We start from the raw sequence: 19204 nt of genomic DNA, 5'->3' as shown, positions 1-19204 counted from the left end.
GGAGAAAAATCTCTGTGATAAATGGATAAATGTTATTAAATTTTTTTATGGAAGAAAGCCTGGTTATGAATATAGACTATTGTACTATTGTATCAATGTTTACATTTGGAGATATATGAAATGTTTTATTTTGAAATGGCTTAAATAAATGAAAAATGTTCATATCTAATCTCTACATAATTACATATTTTATACACTGTGACTCAAATTCCTTTTACTTTAGCTAATAATAGTTTTCTAGGTATTTTTAAGATTTTTGAGGTAACTCCAAATTTCAGTCTGCAAACTTAGTACTTCCAGAGAACATGGTGGGATTTCTGTTCTGATTTTGACTTTGCCTTGGTCACATGATATTAATGTTGGTGCTGAATAGTATTAAATTTGGTCTTTTATAGTCCCTTCTCTAGCATAAGCTTAATTCTCTTTGTATTTTGCATGGTGTTGCATATTGGTGCTCTGTTGTTCAAAATTGTTGAAATTGACTTAAACTGGTTTTTACTTTCAAGATTTTAAAATATTTTTGTATTTACAGATATCTGCCAACGGATGGGTCCAATGATAGATGAAAAACTTGAAGAGATTGATAGGTGAGATTCTTCATGCAGGAAATAACAAATATAGTTTTCCTAAGTTTACTTGTTTTTGGCAGAACTTTAAGCTAGGGAGTTTTTGTTGAACTGCTCCAATCTTTTGAAATTGTTTCTCAGTTTCCAAAACTCTTACAAACTAATAGCAGAATGGTACTTTTGATTTTGGTGCAGTTTTTTTCATGGCAGTATATTACATGCAGAGTGATAGACTCCAGCTCTTACAGTGCCAGTCTTCCTTTTCCTACTTGGGCTGGAGTTGAGAGATAATGAGTCATGAAGAATAAAGCACAAAAATGAGAATAGGGATCTTAGGCAAGCATTGTTTTGTTATATAATGAGAAGTAGTATTTGTAAAACTTTCAAATGAAATTTCCTATGTGTGTGTGACTCTAAATCCAGTGTATATACCTTCTGTTCTCATTTTTGTTCCTTGTATTTCTGTATCTCTGTTGTCCTTTTAATTTCATTATCCCATCTAGTTTTACACTTCCTTAGAAATAGCAGCACTGAAAGACAGACTGTCAGGGTTTTGAGCTTTTAACTTAGTTTTGCTCCTTCTCTTATTCCTCAGAGATTTCTATCTGAAGTCAGAGGGGGCAGCCATAGTGAATGGCAGACAAGGGAGAAGGCTTTAGTGTTCTACCATCCTCCCTTTGTGTTTACTGAACTTGTGTACAAAACAGCACAACAAGAACAGGAACTACTTTACTTCTTATCTGCCTTTACCAGAGAAGAGTAGTAGCAGCAAGATTTTTTCTCGTCACTGAAGATTATAATCGTTGTTCCCTGGGACTTTTTTTTTGTAAATTTGTTGTATTTTCTACAGAAATGAAAAATAAATCCCTGTCGCAGTAAATGAAATGATGGTAGCAGTTTCATCACATTTTATTGGTCTTATTTTGGAGAAAGCATTGAATATCTACCTATACATCTGTTACTTTGGTTTCATTGAAGGCATGTTAATGGTCAGTGAATAATCAAATGGGAAAGATTAAAAAGAAAAATAGTATTATCTTAGGTGTGGCTAGGGGTGCAATTATTATAAACCTTTCTGGAGCCTAAACATAGTCTATATCTTTTAACCCAGCAATACTAAATACATAGGGATATATGCAAAGATTTAGCTCTTAGAGTGTTCTTCACAGTATTATTTATAACAAACCTGAAAGTAACTAAAATATCTTTTTTTTTCTCCCTTAATTTTTATTTATTTATTTATTTATTTTTGGCTGCATTGGGTCTTTGTTGCTGCGCGCGGGCTTTCTCTAGTTGCAGCGAGCTGGGGCTACTCTTCATTGCAGTGTGCAGGCTTCTCATTGCGGTGGCTTCTCTTGTTGCAGAGCACGGGCTCTAGGCGCGCGGGCTTCAGTAGTTGTGGCTCACGGGCTGTAGAGCGCAGGCTCAGTAGTTGTGGCACAGGGGCTTAGTTGCTCTGCGGCATGTGGGATCTTCCAGGACCCGGGCTCGAACCTGTATCCCCTGCATTGGAGGTAGATTCTTAACCACTGTGTCACTGGGGAAGCCCTAAAATGTCTTTCAATGTGAGATTGGTTTAAAAAACTTCTACATCCATACATTCTACAATAAAAAGCATTACCATTGATAAATATCTATTGGCATGGAAAGATGTCATGCTATATAATGAAAAAAAACCGAAGATACGACAGTATAATTTTATTTTTGTTGATAAAAAAGAATATCTTCAGAGAAAAAGGTCTAGAACAATTAAAAATTAGAGTGATATTTTCTGATATGAGTTAATTTTTTGAGTGAAAGCTCACCTGTTAACCAGTTCTCTCTTCAATTTCAGTTCCTGAATAGGCCAGCTGGCATTTTCCATTCCATGCCCACTAACTGCAGATGCATCTCCTGTTCTGGAAAATGCTTACTGTTCTGCAAAAAATTTTTATTGACTATTTACCTTTGTCAAACATTCAGAGATGAATAAAATATTGCTTCTTCCCTTGAATGGATCATTGTCAGTTTGTTTTTCCTTAAAAGAAAAACAACTTTACTGTCAGAATTTAAAATTTTACATTTCACGTCTGTCTGTCATTGTACAGAATGAAATTTTGTAGCATTTATAACACTAGGAAATTATATTGTGTAAACAATATAAATTGACCCAAAAAAAGTGTACATAGAGTTATTGAAGAGAGATCCATAGCTTGAACTTAACTATGTTCCAGGCTGTTCTAACGTTCTTTCCTACTACCTTCCGAAAACCGTTTTGTACCACCTTAATCAAATTGCCCTTTTCATTCTTCCCTCGTGTACCCTTCTCGTTCCTTTCACTTGCCTTAATTCACAGTGTCCCACTGACCTGACTTAGTCTTCCTTTTTTTGCTTGGCCTCTCCATCCTTCCTCAGGTGCCAACTTAAGTCCCAGCTTCTCCCTAAAGCATTTTCAGTCAAATTAATCCCCTCCTCTAAACTCTTCTGTTCCCTACCTATTTCATTTAATTTTGCATTCAAATATGTGCTATCTTACATCATTTGCTATTTTTCAGGTACTTAGCCTTGTCTCCCTAGTAAGTTGCAGTCTTTCTGAAGGAGAGGACCACACCTTCTGCCTAATTTCTCTGTCCCAGGATAGTGTTGGGCACAGTTTAGTAAAAATTTATTGTTTCTTTGGTATTATGTCTCAAATCCTGGAAGGTGATCTCAAATGTGCTCAGTCATCCTGCCCTTCTGTGTTCTCCTGGTGTTCATCAGTATACTGGGTTATGTGGACCAATTGCCTATGGTTACTTCTTAGTCACAAATTTGTTAGCATGGACACTAATTTCTGAAGCTTCCTGTGTGACTTATAACTGGTATTTCTGAAAGTAGAGTTTGACCTCCTTTATACAGTCACACATGCAAGAGAGGAAACAGCACTTTTTGTTTGTTTCAGACATAACAGTCTCTGATAGAGGAAAGGTGAGAAGTCCTGATAGGACTCAGTCCAGGTCATGTATTTGGGAGCCCTGTGTCTGGCTGCCTGTGTTTGCCTCTTGTCTCTCGAGTCTCTCTGTGTACATATTTAAAAAGCTACATTTAATAAACAGACTTGTGGGTGCTTTAGGCCAGATAAAGTGGCCCTTCAACTTTTATGAACTTGTCAGTTGCAAAGGGAGTTCTTTATTACTCCCAGGGTAACAGGCAAAACTGTACCAAGTCAAAAGGATTTGCTTTGGAGTTCCTTGGGCAGATTTAAAGACGCAAATTTGAAAATGTTCTTATTTGGACCTGGTTTCACTCACTTTTTCGGAAGAAACCAGCAAACAAGCAGTAGAGACTAGTTCGTTATATTGTTTTCATTTGCATTTTCAAGGATAATTATTCTTTTTTTTGTTTGTTTTAGTTGATCCTTTCATGAGTATGAGCAAATGAAAATGTGTGTGATTTTGTTTGTGAATGTGCTTTTATCTCAGTCATACTGTATTTCATAGCAGGCTCTGGGCCTTGCCTGAGGACTTTCTTCTACTAAGATTTTTAATTAAGGCTTGGACTCTTCCTAAATTTAGAAATTACTCTTCTTTGTAATTGAATTTCCAACAGAGACCTGTAACATAAGAAACAACATTCTCCTAGCACCAAAATTATGAATTGATTGCATTTTATGAGGTGTGGAAAGGAGTTCCCCTAATATTATGAAGGCATATCAGCCTAGACATTACATGAATTAAATAATTCCTCCTCCCATTTTCCCTTTTTGAATATACTTTCATATATATAAAGAACCTTTTAAAATATGAGTAGAAAATGTGGTAAATTTTTAAAAATAATTTATGTTGCTAAAAATTAAAAATATGCTTAAAGTGCTTAAAAACTTTGAAGAGTATTAAAGTGCTTCCCTTCTATGTTAGGAAGCATTCAGAATTGTCTGAATTGAATGTAAAAGTCTTGGAAGCTCTGGAACTATATAACAAGTTGATGAATGAAGCACCAGTATATTCAGTCTATTCAAAGATCCATCATCCGGCACATTACCCACCTTCATCAGCTGGAGTTCCAATGCAGGTGAGCATTTTTGAGAACATTTTTCAAAATTTAAGAAAAGTTTTCAATTTAAAAAAAAGAAAGCTTTAAAGCATAGTATTAAAATTTCTATGGTCCATGAATAACATTATAAAATTCATCTTTGTCAAAAAATGTTGGCTAAACAATTAGTGTTCACCAGGACAATTAGACACTGATATTTCACAAATACATTTTAGTTCATTTATAACATAATGAAGAGACCATTAAATATATGAGGGGAGTTCTGTTCTTCATAAGCTTTTGTAAATATAAAGTATAAATCCTTTATGTAAGTGTAAATCCTTTTTGTAAGTATAAAGTATAAATCCTTTGATTTAGGACAGTGCCTGGCATGTCAGAAGTTCTACAGATGAAGTACTGATGCTGTTCCTGTTGCTCAGCAAGCAAAATTTAACGTTTCTTTTAAATTTCTCTTAAGATTTCTTTGACTTACGTGATTATTAAAAGTCTTCATTAAAGAACTCATTTTGTTCTCAGATCATGCTTTATATTTTCTTAGATGCACAACTTAAATTGTGCATGCATAACATACATGATGCAGGCATATAGATGCAGGTTCCATGAGCCATTCATGAACACCATCTTTTCCAGAACTTTACACCTTTTCTGTGTTTCCCAGCTGAACTGAATATTTATATTTATCAGTATCCAGTATTCTGAAACCTTTTTGAAATTTCAGCCAGTTAGTGGTTGAATTCAGAATGAGTTTGGATGAACAAATTTCATGTCAATTTACGAAAACTGGTATGTAAAGGAGTGTGTGAAGGAGACACCAAGGAGAAAAGATAGAATATGGATGCATAATCTAGATGACTTCACACAACATAATTGTTAAGTAAAAAAAAGAATAGTTACTATGGTAACTCACATCAGACAAGATGCATTTATCAAATATGCCATGCCCCGAACTTTTGAAAATGATGAGAATCATTACATATGAGAATAGAAAGAATTTCTGGGTGCAAAAGACAGCTGGAGTTTATTCAATATTGCTTCTGTTTTCAAAGAGTTATCTGCTCCTGCTATGAACATGGAACAAAAAGAAATGTTTGCGCCATTGTGTTATGGGACTATATGTTGTATTTACTTCTTTGTGTGTCTGTAAAGGGCTATTTATTATTCCTATGTCAGGTTTTTCTGTTTAGTTGCATACTATTTACAACCTGTGTTTTGCTAAGCATAACTCATTTCTTTAAAAAGCTAGCTTTCTGTCTAGTTTGATTCTTCACATGATGCTATCTGTACTATTCGTGCATAATAGCATTTGAAATATTCAAAGTTCCTATTCTAATTTGAAAAAAAAAGTTCGTACTAAAAAAAGTTAGCGTAACACACCATTAGCTGCATCTGTGAAGGCCACTCAGGAATCCTAACCTGCAGAAGAGGTCCACTCCCACCATCTCAGCCTGTGGTAAGTGGGCTGTTATGTGTCTGCTAAGGAGGTAATATGATAGTACTTATTAATGTCATAGTTGATTTGGCATTTCTAGCATTCTAAATTTTCATGTCATTGGTATTTGCTTTAAAAATAGCTTAGTTTAAAACTCATGGTTACCAAGGGGGAAAGGGTGGGGGGGAGGGATAAACTGGGAGATAGGGATTGATGTATACATGCTACTATATATAAAATAGATAACTAATAAGAACCTACTGTATAGCACAGGGAACTCTACTTAATACTCTGTAATGACCTACATGGGAATAGAATCTAAAAACGGGTGGATATATGTATATGTATAACTGATTCACTTTGCTGTACAGCAGAAACTAACACAACATTGTAAAGCAACTATACTCCAATAAAAATTAATTTTAAAAATGAGCTCAGTTTAAAACTGGAACGATTGATATTTATTAAACGTGCATTGTTTTGATGCTGTATTTGGTAAGCAGGTGGTAGATCCTGTATGTTACCCTGGAAATTAAGTAGGGCACATATAAATATTCACAGAGACTTAGACCATTTTGCTATTTCTTAAGAGTACATCTCCTTTACCCATAGTTCTTCTTTCCTTTTGTCCTATCTGTCCTGCAGGCAGGATGAAGGAGGCATTGGCAGAGAGGGCCTGCACTCTGCCTTGATACCATTTATTCTTCAACTTACTCTTTTAAGTTTCATTCTTAAGAAATTGAATAAGTCACCCTGAGATGGGGGTGAAGAAGGTCATCTCTCTGATGGTAACTTGAAGTGATACTGTGCTGCCCTTCAAGGGAGTATATAGTTTTCTGTGGCTCTTCAGCAAGACATGTTACTTAGTAATAGGCAACCTGGGTGGATTCCAACGTGCTCCTTAAAAGTACACCACCTCCCTTCCTTTCAACCCCCTGCAAAATAAAAGAACAAGTAAATCATAAATTTCCATAGATTTGGCACTGTGATTTGGAAGCGCTCTGCTTTTTATACTAGGGTGGATAGACTGGTAGAATCAGATTGCTTCCCAAAGAAGTATAACATTTTATTTCATTTAAGTCTTTTAAAGTTTTAAATGTATTGCTAGGTAGTTGTTTGGGAGATCAGTGAGTCAACTTTTCTCTTTGGTTAATAGACATATCCAGTTCAACCACATGGTGCAAACTATATGGGTCAAAGTATTCACCAAGTCACTGTTGCCCAAAGCTACAGCCTAGGACCAGATCAAATCGGTCCACTGAGATCGATGCCTCCAAATGTGAATTCCTCAGTGACAACACAGCCTGCCCCAACTCCGTATTTAAGGTAAGTGTTTGGGAGCTGTGTTAGTTTTGTAATTATATGCATTAAATTTTCACAGATTTTCAGAATGAGAATAATTAGACCCTTCTCTTTATAATTATAGTGCCCTCTTTTGCTATTGAGATGAAGTTGTAGAACTGCCCATTCAAGATCCCATGAAATCGGAATGGTGCTGTCTTAGCTTTGCTACCCATACTGAGATGGTGCCTAGACCTGGCTTATAGTCTGGGTCCCCGGGACAAAATAAAGCTAACTGTCCCTTACAGGACCCAAGCCTGTACTTCGGTCCTGTAAGGGTATACTTAGCACGGTGCTCTAAGCAGCCTAGTAAAGTAGTCCCAGACATATTTTAGGAGCAGGTACTCCTAAAAATCAGTAAATTTTGTTACTTTGACTCTTAAAAAGAAGTGTTTGAGCTGTGGAATTTGTAGTCTAATTTTTCATACTAACTTCTATTCTGAAAAACATGTTTAAGTCTTGTCTTCTGTTAACTTTGCTTAACCACACAAAATGTGTATTCAGTACAGTCATGTGTAATGATTTGTAAGGTCTCTTCCCACTCTTTTCTTTTTTTTTTTAATTTTTAAAAACATTTTATTATAGAAAACAATAAAAACAATAAAATATAAACAAAAATAGCAGTATAATGAACTCTTCTGTATCCATCATCCAGGTTCAACTCATAGTTAATCTTTTTTTTCTTATTTCTGAGATATACATTTTAAAGTAATAACTAGAATTATGACTTATAACATTATACCAGAACATGTAAGGTTTTTAGAAATTTCATGTAATGTCTGAAACATTTATATTAACATATTTCCATACAAATAACCCAATGAAAGTTTAGTATTAGTAGTTTTGTTTGTTTGGTTTCTTTTATACTGCAGGTTCTTGTTAGTCATCAATTTTATACACATCAGTGTATACATGTCAATCCCAATCGCCCAATTCAGCACACCACCATCCCCACCCCACCGGAGTTTTCCCCCCTTGGTGTCCATATGTCTGTTCTCTACATCTGTGTCTCAACTTCTGCCCTGCAAACCGGCTCATCTGTACCATTTTTCTAGATTCCACATACATGCGTTAATATACAATATTTGTTTTTCTCTTTCTGACTTACTTCACTCTGTATGACAGTCTCTAGATCTATCCACGTCTCAGCAAATGACTCAATTTCGTTCCTTTTTATGGCTGAGTAATATTCCATTGTATATATGTACCACAACTTCTTTATCCATTCGTCTGTCGATGGGCATTTAGTTTGCTTCCATGACCTGGCTATTGTAAATAGTGCTGCAATAAACATTGGGGTGCATGTGTCTTTTTGAATTATGGTTTTTTCTGGGTATATGCCCAGTAGTGGGATTGCTGGATCATATGGTAAATCTATTTTTAGTTTTTTAAGGAACCTCCATACTGTTCTCCATAGTGGCTGTATCAATTTACATTCCCACCAACAGTGCAAGAGGCTTCCCTTTTCTCCACACCCTCTCCAGCATTTGTTGTTTGTAGATTTTCTGATGATGCCCATTCTAACTGGTGTGAGGTGATACCTCATGGTAGTTTTGATTTGCATTTCTCTAATAATTAGTGATGTTGAGCATCTTTTCATGTGCTTCTTGGCCATCTGTATGTCTTCTTTGGAGAAATGTCTATTTAGGTCTTCTGCCCATTTTTGGATTGGGTTGTTTGTTTCTTTAATATTGAGCTGAATGAGCTGTTTATATATTTTGGAGATTAATCCTTTGTCCGTTGATTCGTTTGCAAATATTTTCTCCCATTCTGAGGGTTGTCTTTTCGTCTTGTTTATGGTTTCCTTTGCTGTGCAAAAGCTTTGAAGTTTCATTAGGTCCCATTTGTTTATTTTTGTTTTTATTTCCATTACTCTAGGAGGTGGATCAAAAAAGATCTTGCTGTGATTTATGTCAAAGAGTGTTCTTCCTATGTTTTCCACTAAGAGTTTTATACTGTCCTGTCTTACATTTAGGTCTCGAATCCATTTTGAGTTTATTTTTGTGTATGGTGTTAGGGAGTGTTCTAATTTCATTCTTTTACATGTAGCTGTCCAGTTTTTCCAGCACCACTTATTGAAGAGACTGTCTTTTCTCCATTGTATATCTTTGCCTCCTTTGTCATAGATTAGTTGACCATAGGTGCGTGGGTTTATCTCCAGGCTTTCTATCCTGTTCCACTGATCTATGTTTCTGTTTTTGTGCCAGTACCATATTGTCTTGATTACTGTAGCTTTGTAGTATAGTCTGAAGTCAGGGAGTCTGATTCCTCCAGCTCCGTTTTTTTCCCTCAAGACTGCTTTGGCTATTTGGGGTCTTTTGTGTCTCCATACAAATTTTAAGATGATTTGTTCTCGTTCTGTAAAAAATGCCATTGGTAATTTGATAGGGATTGCATTGAATCTGTAGATTGCTTTGGGTAGTATAGTCTTTTGCACAATATTGATTCTTCCAATGCAAGAACATGGTATATCTCTCCACCTGTTGGGATCATCTTTAATTTCTTTCATCAGTGTCTTACAGTTTTCTGCATACAGGTCTTTTGTCTCCCTAGGTAGGTTTATTCCTAGATATTTTATTCTTTTTGTTGCAATGGTAAATGGGAGTGTTTCCATAATTTCTCTTTCAGATTTTTCATCATTGGTGTATAGGAATGCAGGAGATTTCCGTGCATTAATTTTGTATCCTGCAACTTTACCAAATTCATTGATTAGCTCTAGTAGTTTTCTGGTGGCATTTTTAGGATTCTCTATGTATAGTATCATGTCATCTGCAAACAGTGACAGTTTTACTTCTTCTTTTCCAATTTGTATTCCTTTTATTTCTTTTTCTTCTCTGATTGCCGTGGCTAGGACTTCCAGAACTATGTTGAATAATAGTGGTGAGAGTGGACATCCTTGTCTCGTTCCTGATCTTAGAGGAAATGCTTCCAGTTTTTCATCATTGAGAATGATGTTTGCTGTGGGTTTGTCGTATATGGCCTTTATTATGTTGAGGAAAGTTCCCTCTATGCCCACTTTCTGGAGAGTTTTTATCATAAATGGGTGTTGAATTTTGTCAAAAGCTTTTTCTGCATCTATTGAGATGATCATATGGTTTTTCTTCTTCAATTTGTTAATATGGTGTATCACATTGATGGATTTGCGTATATTGAAGAATCCTTGCATCCCTGGGATAAATCCCACTTGATCGTGGTGTATGATCCTTTTAATGTGTTGTTGGATTCTGTTTGCCAGTATTTTGTTGAGGATTTTTGCATCTATATTCATCAGTGATATTGGTCTGTAATTTTCTTTTTTTGTAGTATCTTTGTCTGGTTTTGGTATCAGGGTGATGGTGGCCTCATAGAATGAGTTTGGGAGTGTTCCTTCCTCTGCAGTTTTTTGGAAGAGTTTGAGAAGGATGGGTGTTAGCTCTTCTCTAAATGTTTGATAGAATTCACCTGTGAGGCCATCTGGTCCTAGAATTCACCTGTGAAGCCATCTGGTCCTGGACTTTTGTTTGTTGGAAGATTTTTAATCACAGTTTCAATTTCATTACTTGTGATTGGTCTGTTCATATTTTCTGTTTCTTCCTGGTTCAGTCTTGGAAGGTTATACCTTTCTAAGAATTTGTCCATTTCTTCCAGGTTGTCCATTTTACTGGCATAGAGTTGCTTGTAGTAGTCTCTTAGGATGTTTTGTATTTCTGCGCTGTCTGTTGTAACTTCTCCTTTTTCATTTCTAATTGTATTGATTTGAGTCCTCTCCCTCTTTTTCTTGATGAGTCTGGCTAATGGCTTATCAATTTTGTTTATCTTCTCAAAGAACCAGCTTTTAGTTTTATTGATCTTTGCTATTGTTTTCTTTGTTTCTATTTCATTTATTTCTGCTCTGATCTTTATGATTTCTTTCCTTCTGCTAACTTTGGGTTTTGTTTGTTCTTCTTTCTCTAGTTCCTTTAGGTGTAAGATTAGATTGTTTACTTGAGATTTTTCTTGTTTCTTTAGGTAGGCTTGTATAATAGCTATAAACTTCCCTCTTAGAACTGCTTTTGCTGCATCCCATAGGTTTTGGATCATCGTGTGTTCATTGTCATTTGTCTCTAGGTATTTTTTGATTTCCTCTTTGGTTTCTTCAGTGATCTCTTGGTTGTTTAGTAACGTATTGTTTAGCCTCCATGTGTTTGTGTCTTTAATGTTTTTTTCCCTGTAATTGATTTCTAATCTCATAGCGTTGTGGTCAGAAAAGATGCTTGATACGATTTCAATTTTCTTAAATTTACTGAGGCTTGATTTGTGACCCAAGATGTGATCTATCCTGGAGAATGTTTCATGCACACTTGAGAAGAAAGTGTAATCTGCTGTTTTTGGATGGAATGTCCTATAAATATCAATTAAATCTATCTGGTCTATTGTGTCATTTAAAGCTTCTGTTTCCTTATTTATTTTCATTTTGGATGATCTGTCCATTGGTGTAAGTGAGGTGTTCAAGTCCCCCACTATTACTGTGTTACTGTCGATTTCCTCTTTTAGAGCTGTTAGCAGTTGCCTTATGTATTGAGGTGCTCCTATGTTGGGTGCATATATATTTATAATTGTTATATCTTCTTCTTGGATTGATCCCTTGATCATTATGTAGTGTCCTTCCTTGTCTCTTGTAACATTCTTTATTTTAAAGTCTATTTTATCTGATATGAGTATAGCTACTCCAGCTTTCTTTTGATTTCCATTTGCATGGAATATCTTTTTCCATCCCCTCACTTTCAGTCTGTATGTGTCCCTAGGTCTGAAGTGGGTCTCTTGTAGACAGCATATATATGGGTCTTGTCTTTGTATCCATTCAGCAAGCCTGTGTCTTTTGGTTGGAGCATTTAATAATCCATTCACGTTTAAGGTAATTATCGATATGTATGTTCCTGTGACCATTTTCTTAATTGTTTTGGGTTTGGTTTTGTAGGTCCTTTTCTTCTCTTGTGTTTCCCACTTAGAGAAGTTCCTTTAGCATTTGTTGTAGAGCTGGTTTGGTGGTGCTGAATTCTCGTAGCTTTTGCTTGTCTGTAAAGCTTTTGATTTCTCCATCGAATCTGAATGAGATCCTTGCCGGGTAGAGTAATCTTGGTTGTAGGTTCTTCCCTTTCATCACTTTAAGTAAATCATGCCACTCCCTTCTGGCTTGTAGAGTTTCTGCTGAGAAATCAGCTGTTAACCTTATGGGAGTTCCCTTGTATGTTATTTGTCGTTTTTCCCTTGCTGCTTTCAATAATTTTTCTTTGTCTTTAATTTTTGCCACTTTGATTACTATGTGTCTCGGCGTGTTTCTCCTTGGGTTTATCCTGTATGGGACTTGCTGTGCTTCCTGGACTTGGGTGGCTATTTCCTTTCCCATGTAGGGAAGTTTTCTAGTATAATCTGCTCACATATTTTCTCTGGTCCTTTCTCTCTCTCTTCTCCTTCTGGGACCCCTGTAATGCGAATGTTGTTGCATTTAATGTTGTCCCAGAAGTCTCTTAGGCTGTCTTCATTTCTTTTCATTCTTTTTTCTTTAGTCTGTTCTGCAGCAGTGAATTCCACCATTCTGTCTTCCAGGTCATTTATCCGTTCTTCTGCCTCAGTTATTCTGCTATTGATTCCTTCTAGTGTAGTTTTCATTTCAGTTATTGTATTGTTCATCTCTGTTTGTTTGTTATTTAATTCTTCTAGGTCTTTGTTAAACATTTCTTGCATCTTCTCGATCTTTGCCTCCGTTCTTATTCCGAGGTCCTGGATCATCTTCACTATCGTTATTCTGAATTCTTTTTCTGGAAGGTTGCCTATCTCCACTTCATTTAGTTGTTTTTCTGGGGTTTTATCTTGTTCCTTCATCTGGTATGTAGCCCTCTGCCTTTTCATCTTGTCTGTCTTTCTGTCAATGTGGTTTTTGTTCCACAGGCTGCAGGATTATAGTTTTTCTTGTTTCTGCTGTCTGCCCTCTGGTGGTTGAGGCTATCTAACTCTTCCCACTCTTAAATTCCATGTGTATAAATTTTAGATATTATCTGGAAGTTAAATACATCTATTGGTATTGGTGTTTGATTAAGTTAAAATGTAAAAATTTTGTTATCCTGGGTGACACTAGGAATTACAGAGAGAAAAACTCGATGAGTGTAGACATTAATCCTCCTATATTGAAGCAGTGTATTTGGTGCATTTAAAAATTATATGTCTTTTAAAAGATACGCTATAGTAATTACAGGAACAAATGAAAGTCCTGCAATTTGGTGTGACTTTTCAACTTAGTGGGGTTTTGGGGGTTTTGTTTTGTTTTTGTATAGTGTCAATATGTAAACTATAGGTCAGGACTATTTTGAGGGTAGATTCAGGACCCTATGTGGATTACATGTTCTCCCTGCCTTTATTATTTTTATGTAGGAATTCAGGTTAAGCTATCCAGGGCAGCTTTGAAAGTGCCCTACCAAAGGAAAGTATAAAGAGTGGGTGAGGAATAGTGGTCTCCTCTGTGCTGATCGAGAGAAGAGGGAAGGGAGAAAATGGGCCGAGGGTGTACTTGAGCCAGGGTTTTGTTCTCATTGCAGCTGGCCAAGGACACCAGCATCAGAAACAATCTGCATCTCCTCAAAAGATTTCTAAATGTTTTCCGTGAGAGATTTTGGAGAAAAGAGAATTAGATAGGCCTTATAATCCTATATTTTATTTCTTTTTGAGTACTTTCTTCTTCCCAAATATAAAAATTACATTAACAGTATTGGATAGCTGGAGTAGTTAAATCATAATCGGAATAGTAGAGGTATATAAACTTAAAGAGATGGAAAAGACATTTTTATTTTATCATGATGATTGATCTCTGACCGTAACTTAGATAATGCAAAGTAAATATGGTTTTCTTTTTAAAATTTTGTTTGTAGCGCTGGACAAGACACTGTTTCCAATCCTACTTACATGAATCAGAACTCTCACCTTCAGTCAGCTACTGGTGCAGCTGCTTACACGCAGCAAATGGGGATGTCTGTGGATCTGTCATCTCACCAGAGCACTACTTCCAGTTTGCCGCGGTCGGCAGGCTTTGCGGTGGCAGCTCCAGCTCATTCAGTTGCACAGCAGCAAACAGATTACCCTCAGCAGCAGCCTCTCCTTTAAAAACAGACCAAGCATTTTCTTGAAAGCCTTCCTAAGTGTACTACTCGACCCTTGTGATTGTAATCTGAAAATATTAAAAGAAGAAAAAAATTTTTTCTCAGCTCAAAAGGCCCATGAATAAATAAAGCACAGAAACGTATTTTACTCTAATAGGCCATAAAAGGTTTTTTCAGCCCCAACTTATTTGAGGTCAAATTTTTGATGAGAGGCAGCTTCAAGTTGCTTCCAGTTAGTTTTTTCTTACTTTCAAATCTCTACACAAATCTGGACAACCAGTAAGTAGCCTTATGACACTAAACAACATGAGATAGGAGCATATAAAGAAACCACCATTTAGCCCTAAAATATCATAATTGGGAGAGCACTGAAACCTTTAAGTATTTTTTGTCTGCGTATTTTTTTTTTCAGAGTTTCCCACCCATCATTATTTTAAAAGGCGAACATGTTTTTGTGTATGCATTTAGCTTCCCTACATATTTCCTTTGGCTTCTTAAATTGTAGTTGTGTTTGCAGTACTGTCAGTTGTGCTCTCAGTGGTGTGTTGAGTAATAATTAGCATATAATTGTCTACAGAAGCAAGAGCACTTTGGGAGGAACAAAAATGTTTTCTGTTATTATCAGTGAAGACGATGTAAATGCAGTTGTGTGATAAAGCATTTAGCCAGTCTCCCAATCATGCCAACAAGTGGGCTGAGGAGTGCCCCACAAAACATTTCCATTCCCTGGAAAAAAACCATTTCTTTTCCTACAAGGGTCCTTGGCATTTAGAATTGCCACTAATGACCTTTTCAAGTGATTTTGGCCATTCTCTAATGAAGGTATGGTCAGGTTTTTTGTTTGTTTTGTTTTGTTTTCCTGTAGTGTGGTGTGCAGAGATGCTGCATTTCCTTTTTACAGAGTATATGTGAATCTGAGCTATGAGACATTCCTAATAATTTGATGTGATATATATACCAAGTGTGGATGATGTATGTTTTTATTGATGTGTTGTTCTTTTAAAGAGATGATTTGAGTACCACTGGTATGCTAGACTGTTGAAAATTTTGGCCATTCCTTTCAAAAGTAATCCTGAGCCTGTGGAATAATAACAGGCAATGGCTTTATAGGGAAGCCATCAAGACAGTTTTCCTGAAGCCTATGTTTTAAGTGAGTTTATAGTGCTAATAGATTCCACATACTTTAGGAGTTAGGTAGTAAACCAATAAGGATTGTTTTCTTTCCTAAAAATTTGCATCATCTGCCAACTTTTTAGATAACACAACATGCAAATACATATGCTTACAGATACATGGTATTTAGACTGGGGAAAAACAATGGACATAAGTTTTGTTTTTAAAAAGTTAACTTGTGGGAATTCTCTGGTGGTCCAGTGGTTAGGACTCGGCACTTTCACTGCTGGGGCCCGGGTTCGCTCCCTGGTTCGGGGAACTAAGATCCGACAAGCCGCCAAAAAAAAAATGTTAATTTGCATGGAAGCAAGATTTCTATATTGTTTTTTAAAGAAAGCCCTTAATCTTTCTACCAAGAATCCATTTGAAGACAGTACTCTGGAAATTTTTGTCATTTATGTAGTTACAGAAATTTGATTATAAGTATGTTCCTTTTTCAAAGAAACTGTATATTAGAACAAAATAGTGTTATGTATACCACTTGGTCTACATGTAAAGGGAAAAACAAGCAGTATTTGAAAGCCCAATTTCTGTCATTGTCTTATTTCAGGTACAAGTAACTGGAAAGAAACTTAACCTTTCATGTCTCTATTCTGTTTTTTATCCAGTATTTTCCTTCTATGTGAATTCAATTATATACTTACAAAAAATTCTAAAATGGCACCTTACTTTTTTGGAAATGAATCTTCTATTCTTTAAAGAAAACAAAACATAAAAAACATTTACAAAGCTGCTCTTGATAATAATTAATGTTTGCATATATATGGAAAATCTTATTTTTCCCCCCAAACAATATTTAATAAAGTTATTTTGATGTTTGTGTAAATAATTCATGTATAATTGTGATCTGAGTTGTAAAAGCTTAATTCTGTGTAAGTCTTTGAAGTAGAATAAATACTGCACACCCACTAAATCGGGATCTGCCATTTAAGTTCACCTAATGTAGTTTTGTAATGATATAACATGCAACATGTATATAGTGTATATTGGCATTCATCTGTGAAATTTTATACATCCAGAAGTTTCTTCTCCCTTTTAAATTAAAAATTATTTTTGCCATACTGTAATGAATTTTGTGTTGCAGGTTGTTGATAGTATAAAAACGTTATTAAATCTGTGTACTGAGATGATATTTTTGGTGTTAATAAATACAGGGTTGTTATTTTTCTTTCTTTTTCGTGATCTTATGGATTGTATTTAAGACCTGTTTATAATTAAATGTTTTCTGCCAAAGGAATTGTCTAACATCAGATTTCTACATTAGGTTCATAGGTTTATATAAAAAATAAAAATAACTTCTGCTTTTTCATATTGTATCTTGGTACATTAGAAAGAATTCCTGAAAATTTATAATAAAATTAATTTTCACTAATGTAGGAAAAATTTCCCCTGGATGTTAAACTATATAAAGTAGGATATGTTCTTATAGTTTGAAAAATGTACGGTCTATCAATATTGTCTTGTAATTTGGTAATTTGTTTATAAAATTACCTGAACATTAAATAATTACAATATTTATCAACTAGGAGTTGATACTTGACTACGTAACAAATTTCACTGTAAATTTTTGAAGATAAGTTATAGTTTCATTGTCCAAATTTTTAAAAAATTGATTATTAGATGTTAAAAAAAATTATGGCTTAAAGATTTAAAAAGCAAGTTTTTCTTAGTAAAAATTGTAAGTGTCAAGGCCCCTGACTTCTAGGAGAGGATTTATTGAATTGTCATTATGATGAGAAAGCTGAAGTTATTTTTGTAAATAATAAATTGTAAATAATATAGCACCAATCTGTCATGCTTTGTTTCTGTCAAAAGGCATTTTTGGGGCTTCCCTGGTGGCGCAGTGGTTGAGAATCTGCCTGCCAATGCAGGGGACACGGGTTCCAGCCCTGGTCTGGGAAGATCCCACATGCCGCGGAGCAACTAGGCCCGTGAGCCACAATTACTGAGCCTGCGCGTCTGGAGCCTGTGCTCCGCAACAAGAGAGGCCGCAATAGTGAGAGGCCCGCGCACCGTGATGAAGAATGGCCCCCGCTTGCTGCAACTAGAGAAAGCCCTCGCACAGAAACAAAGACCCAACACAGCCACAAATAAATTGATTAATTAATTTAAAAAAAAAACAAAACATTTTTCTTATTTACTTACATCAGTTTTAGTAAGTAAAGGGAGGACTCAATTCTAGGGATTTGATTTTTTTTGTTGTTAATTTGATTTATTTTTGTTTGAAGGTTAAAGATTATTTTTTTTAAAATTTATTTTATTTATTTATTTTTGGCTGCATTGGGTCTTCATCGCTGTGTATGGGCTTTCTCTAGTTGTGGCGAGTGGGGGCTACTCTTTGTTGCAGTGTGCGGGCTTCTCATTGCGGTGGCTTCTCTTGTTGTGGAGCACAGGTTCTAGGTGCGTGAGCTTCAGTAGATGTGGCGCATGGGCTTAGTTGCTCCGCGGCATGTGGGATCTTCCCAGACCAGGGCTCGAACCTGTGTCCCCTGCATTGGCAGGCGGATTCTTAACCACTGCAGCACCAGGGAAGCCCCAAGATTTATTTTTTAATAAAGTTTTCTGCAGAAGAATTATTCTAATTTTACCAAGCCAAATTTGAGTTTGCATTTTTAAAAAACCTTACTGTGTCAAAAAAAGAAATTAGGTTGCTTATGTAGAGTAGTGGGATGAATAGTGTCCTCCAAAATTCATGTTCACCCAGAATGTCAGAATGTGACCTTATTTGGAAAAAGTCTGCAGATGGAATTAGGTAAGGATCTTGAGATGAGATCATCCTGGATTTAGGATGAGCTCTAAATCCAATGACAGGTGTCCTTATAAGAAGAGAAGACACAGAGACAGCGAGCAAGTCATGTGAAGATGGAGGCATAGATCGGAATTATTCTGCCACAAGTCAAGAACTGCCTGGGGCCACCAGAGCTGAAGGAGGCAAGGAAGGATTCTTCCCTAGAGACTTCAGAGGGAACATGGCCCTGCTGACACCTTGATTTCAAATGTCTAGCCTCTAAAACTCAGAAGACATTAATGTTTTAAGGCACTATGTTTGAGGTACTTTATTATGGCCGCACTAGGAAACTAATGAACTTGGATAAAAGTGTACAGCAAAATGTGAATACCAAGCATTCCAAACTTCTACAAGATTGGTTAAAATTGTCACAAGAGTTCTGAGACAAATGTTTGTAGCCCAATAGCAATCTTTTATTATCTCTTCCAAACTATAATGAAATTGCATGGATAAATGAAACTAAGACCCCTGATAATCCCATAATCCCATAATCCCATTTTTAGTGATTTTTTAAAAAAATCTACATTTAAATTATTGCTTTCTTTATGCCAGAGGTGTTAACAAGATTGTAGCTTATTCATTTACTATTCACTCTTCTCCTCTATCTTGAGTAGTGGGTATTGAACGAAAGGAGAAATGTTCAAAGGCAAGCAGAGGAACAGAAGAAGAAACCAGAAAACTGGATTGGATATTCCCCAGAAAGGCTACTGAAGAATGGAGTTGTGTTCTTATTTTATACCATTTAATATACTAATGAGGAAAAGAAAGACTTTCCAATACCTTTACA

The 19204-nt window shown here is 35.8% G+C and overlaps 1 protein-coding gene across 4 annotated transcripts in view; it reads left to right on the top strand.

The window, feature by feature from the left end:
- Positions 1 to 17447, top strand: part of STAM2 (signal transducing adaptor molecule 2) — a 58034-nt gene extending 40587 nt beyond the window's left edge. Inside the window, exons 11-14 of one of the 4 annotated variants that reach the window (XM_007183080.3) lie at positions 533 to 587; positions 4442 to 4595; positions 7163 to 7332; positions 14229 to 17445. In XM_007183080.3, the coding sequence (XP_007183142.1) occupies positions 533 to 587; positions 4442 to 4595; positions 7163 to 7332; positions 14229 to 14460 (611 nt within the window). In that variant the 3' untranslated portion in view covers positions 14461 to 17445. Of the gene's footprint in view, positions 1 to 532; positions 588 to 4441; positions 4596 to 4934; positions 5792 to 7162; positions 7333 to 14228 lie in introns of those variants that run through there. The other 3 variants (XM_007183079.3, XM_007183081.3, XM_007183082.3) reach the window with 3 other exon arrangements.
- The last annotated feature ends 1757 nt before the right edge of the window (positions 17448 to 19204 follow it).

The sequence above is a fragment of the Balaenoptera acutorostrata genome, chromosome 8 (genome assembly GCF_949987535.1).
Source record: "Balaenoptera acutorostrata chromosome 8, mBalAcu1.1, whole genome shotgun sequence".
Lineage (NCBI taxonomy): Eukaryota > Metazoa > Chordata > Mammalia > Artiodactyla > Balaenopteridae > Balaenoptera > Balaenoptera acutorostrata.
The sequence above is the reverse complement of the archived record's forward strand: the minus strand, read 5'-3'. Positions and strand labels throughout refer to the sequence as shown.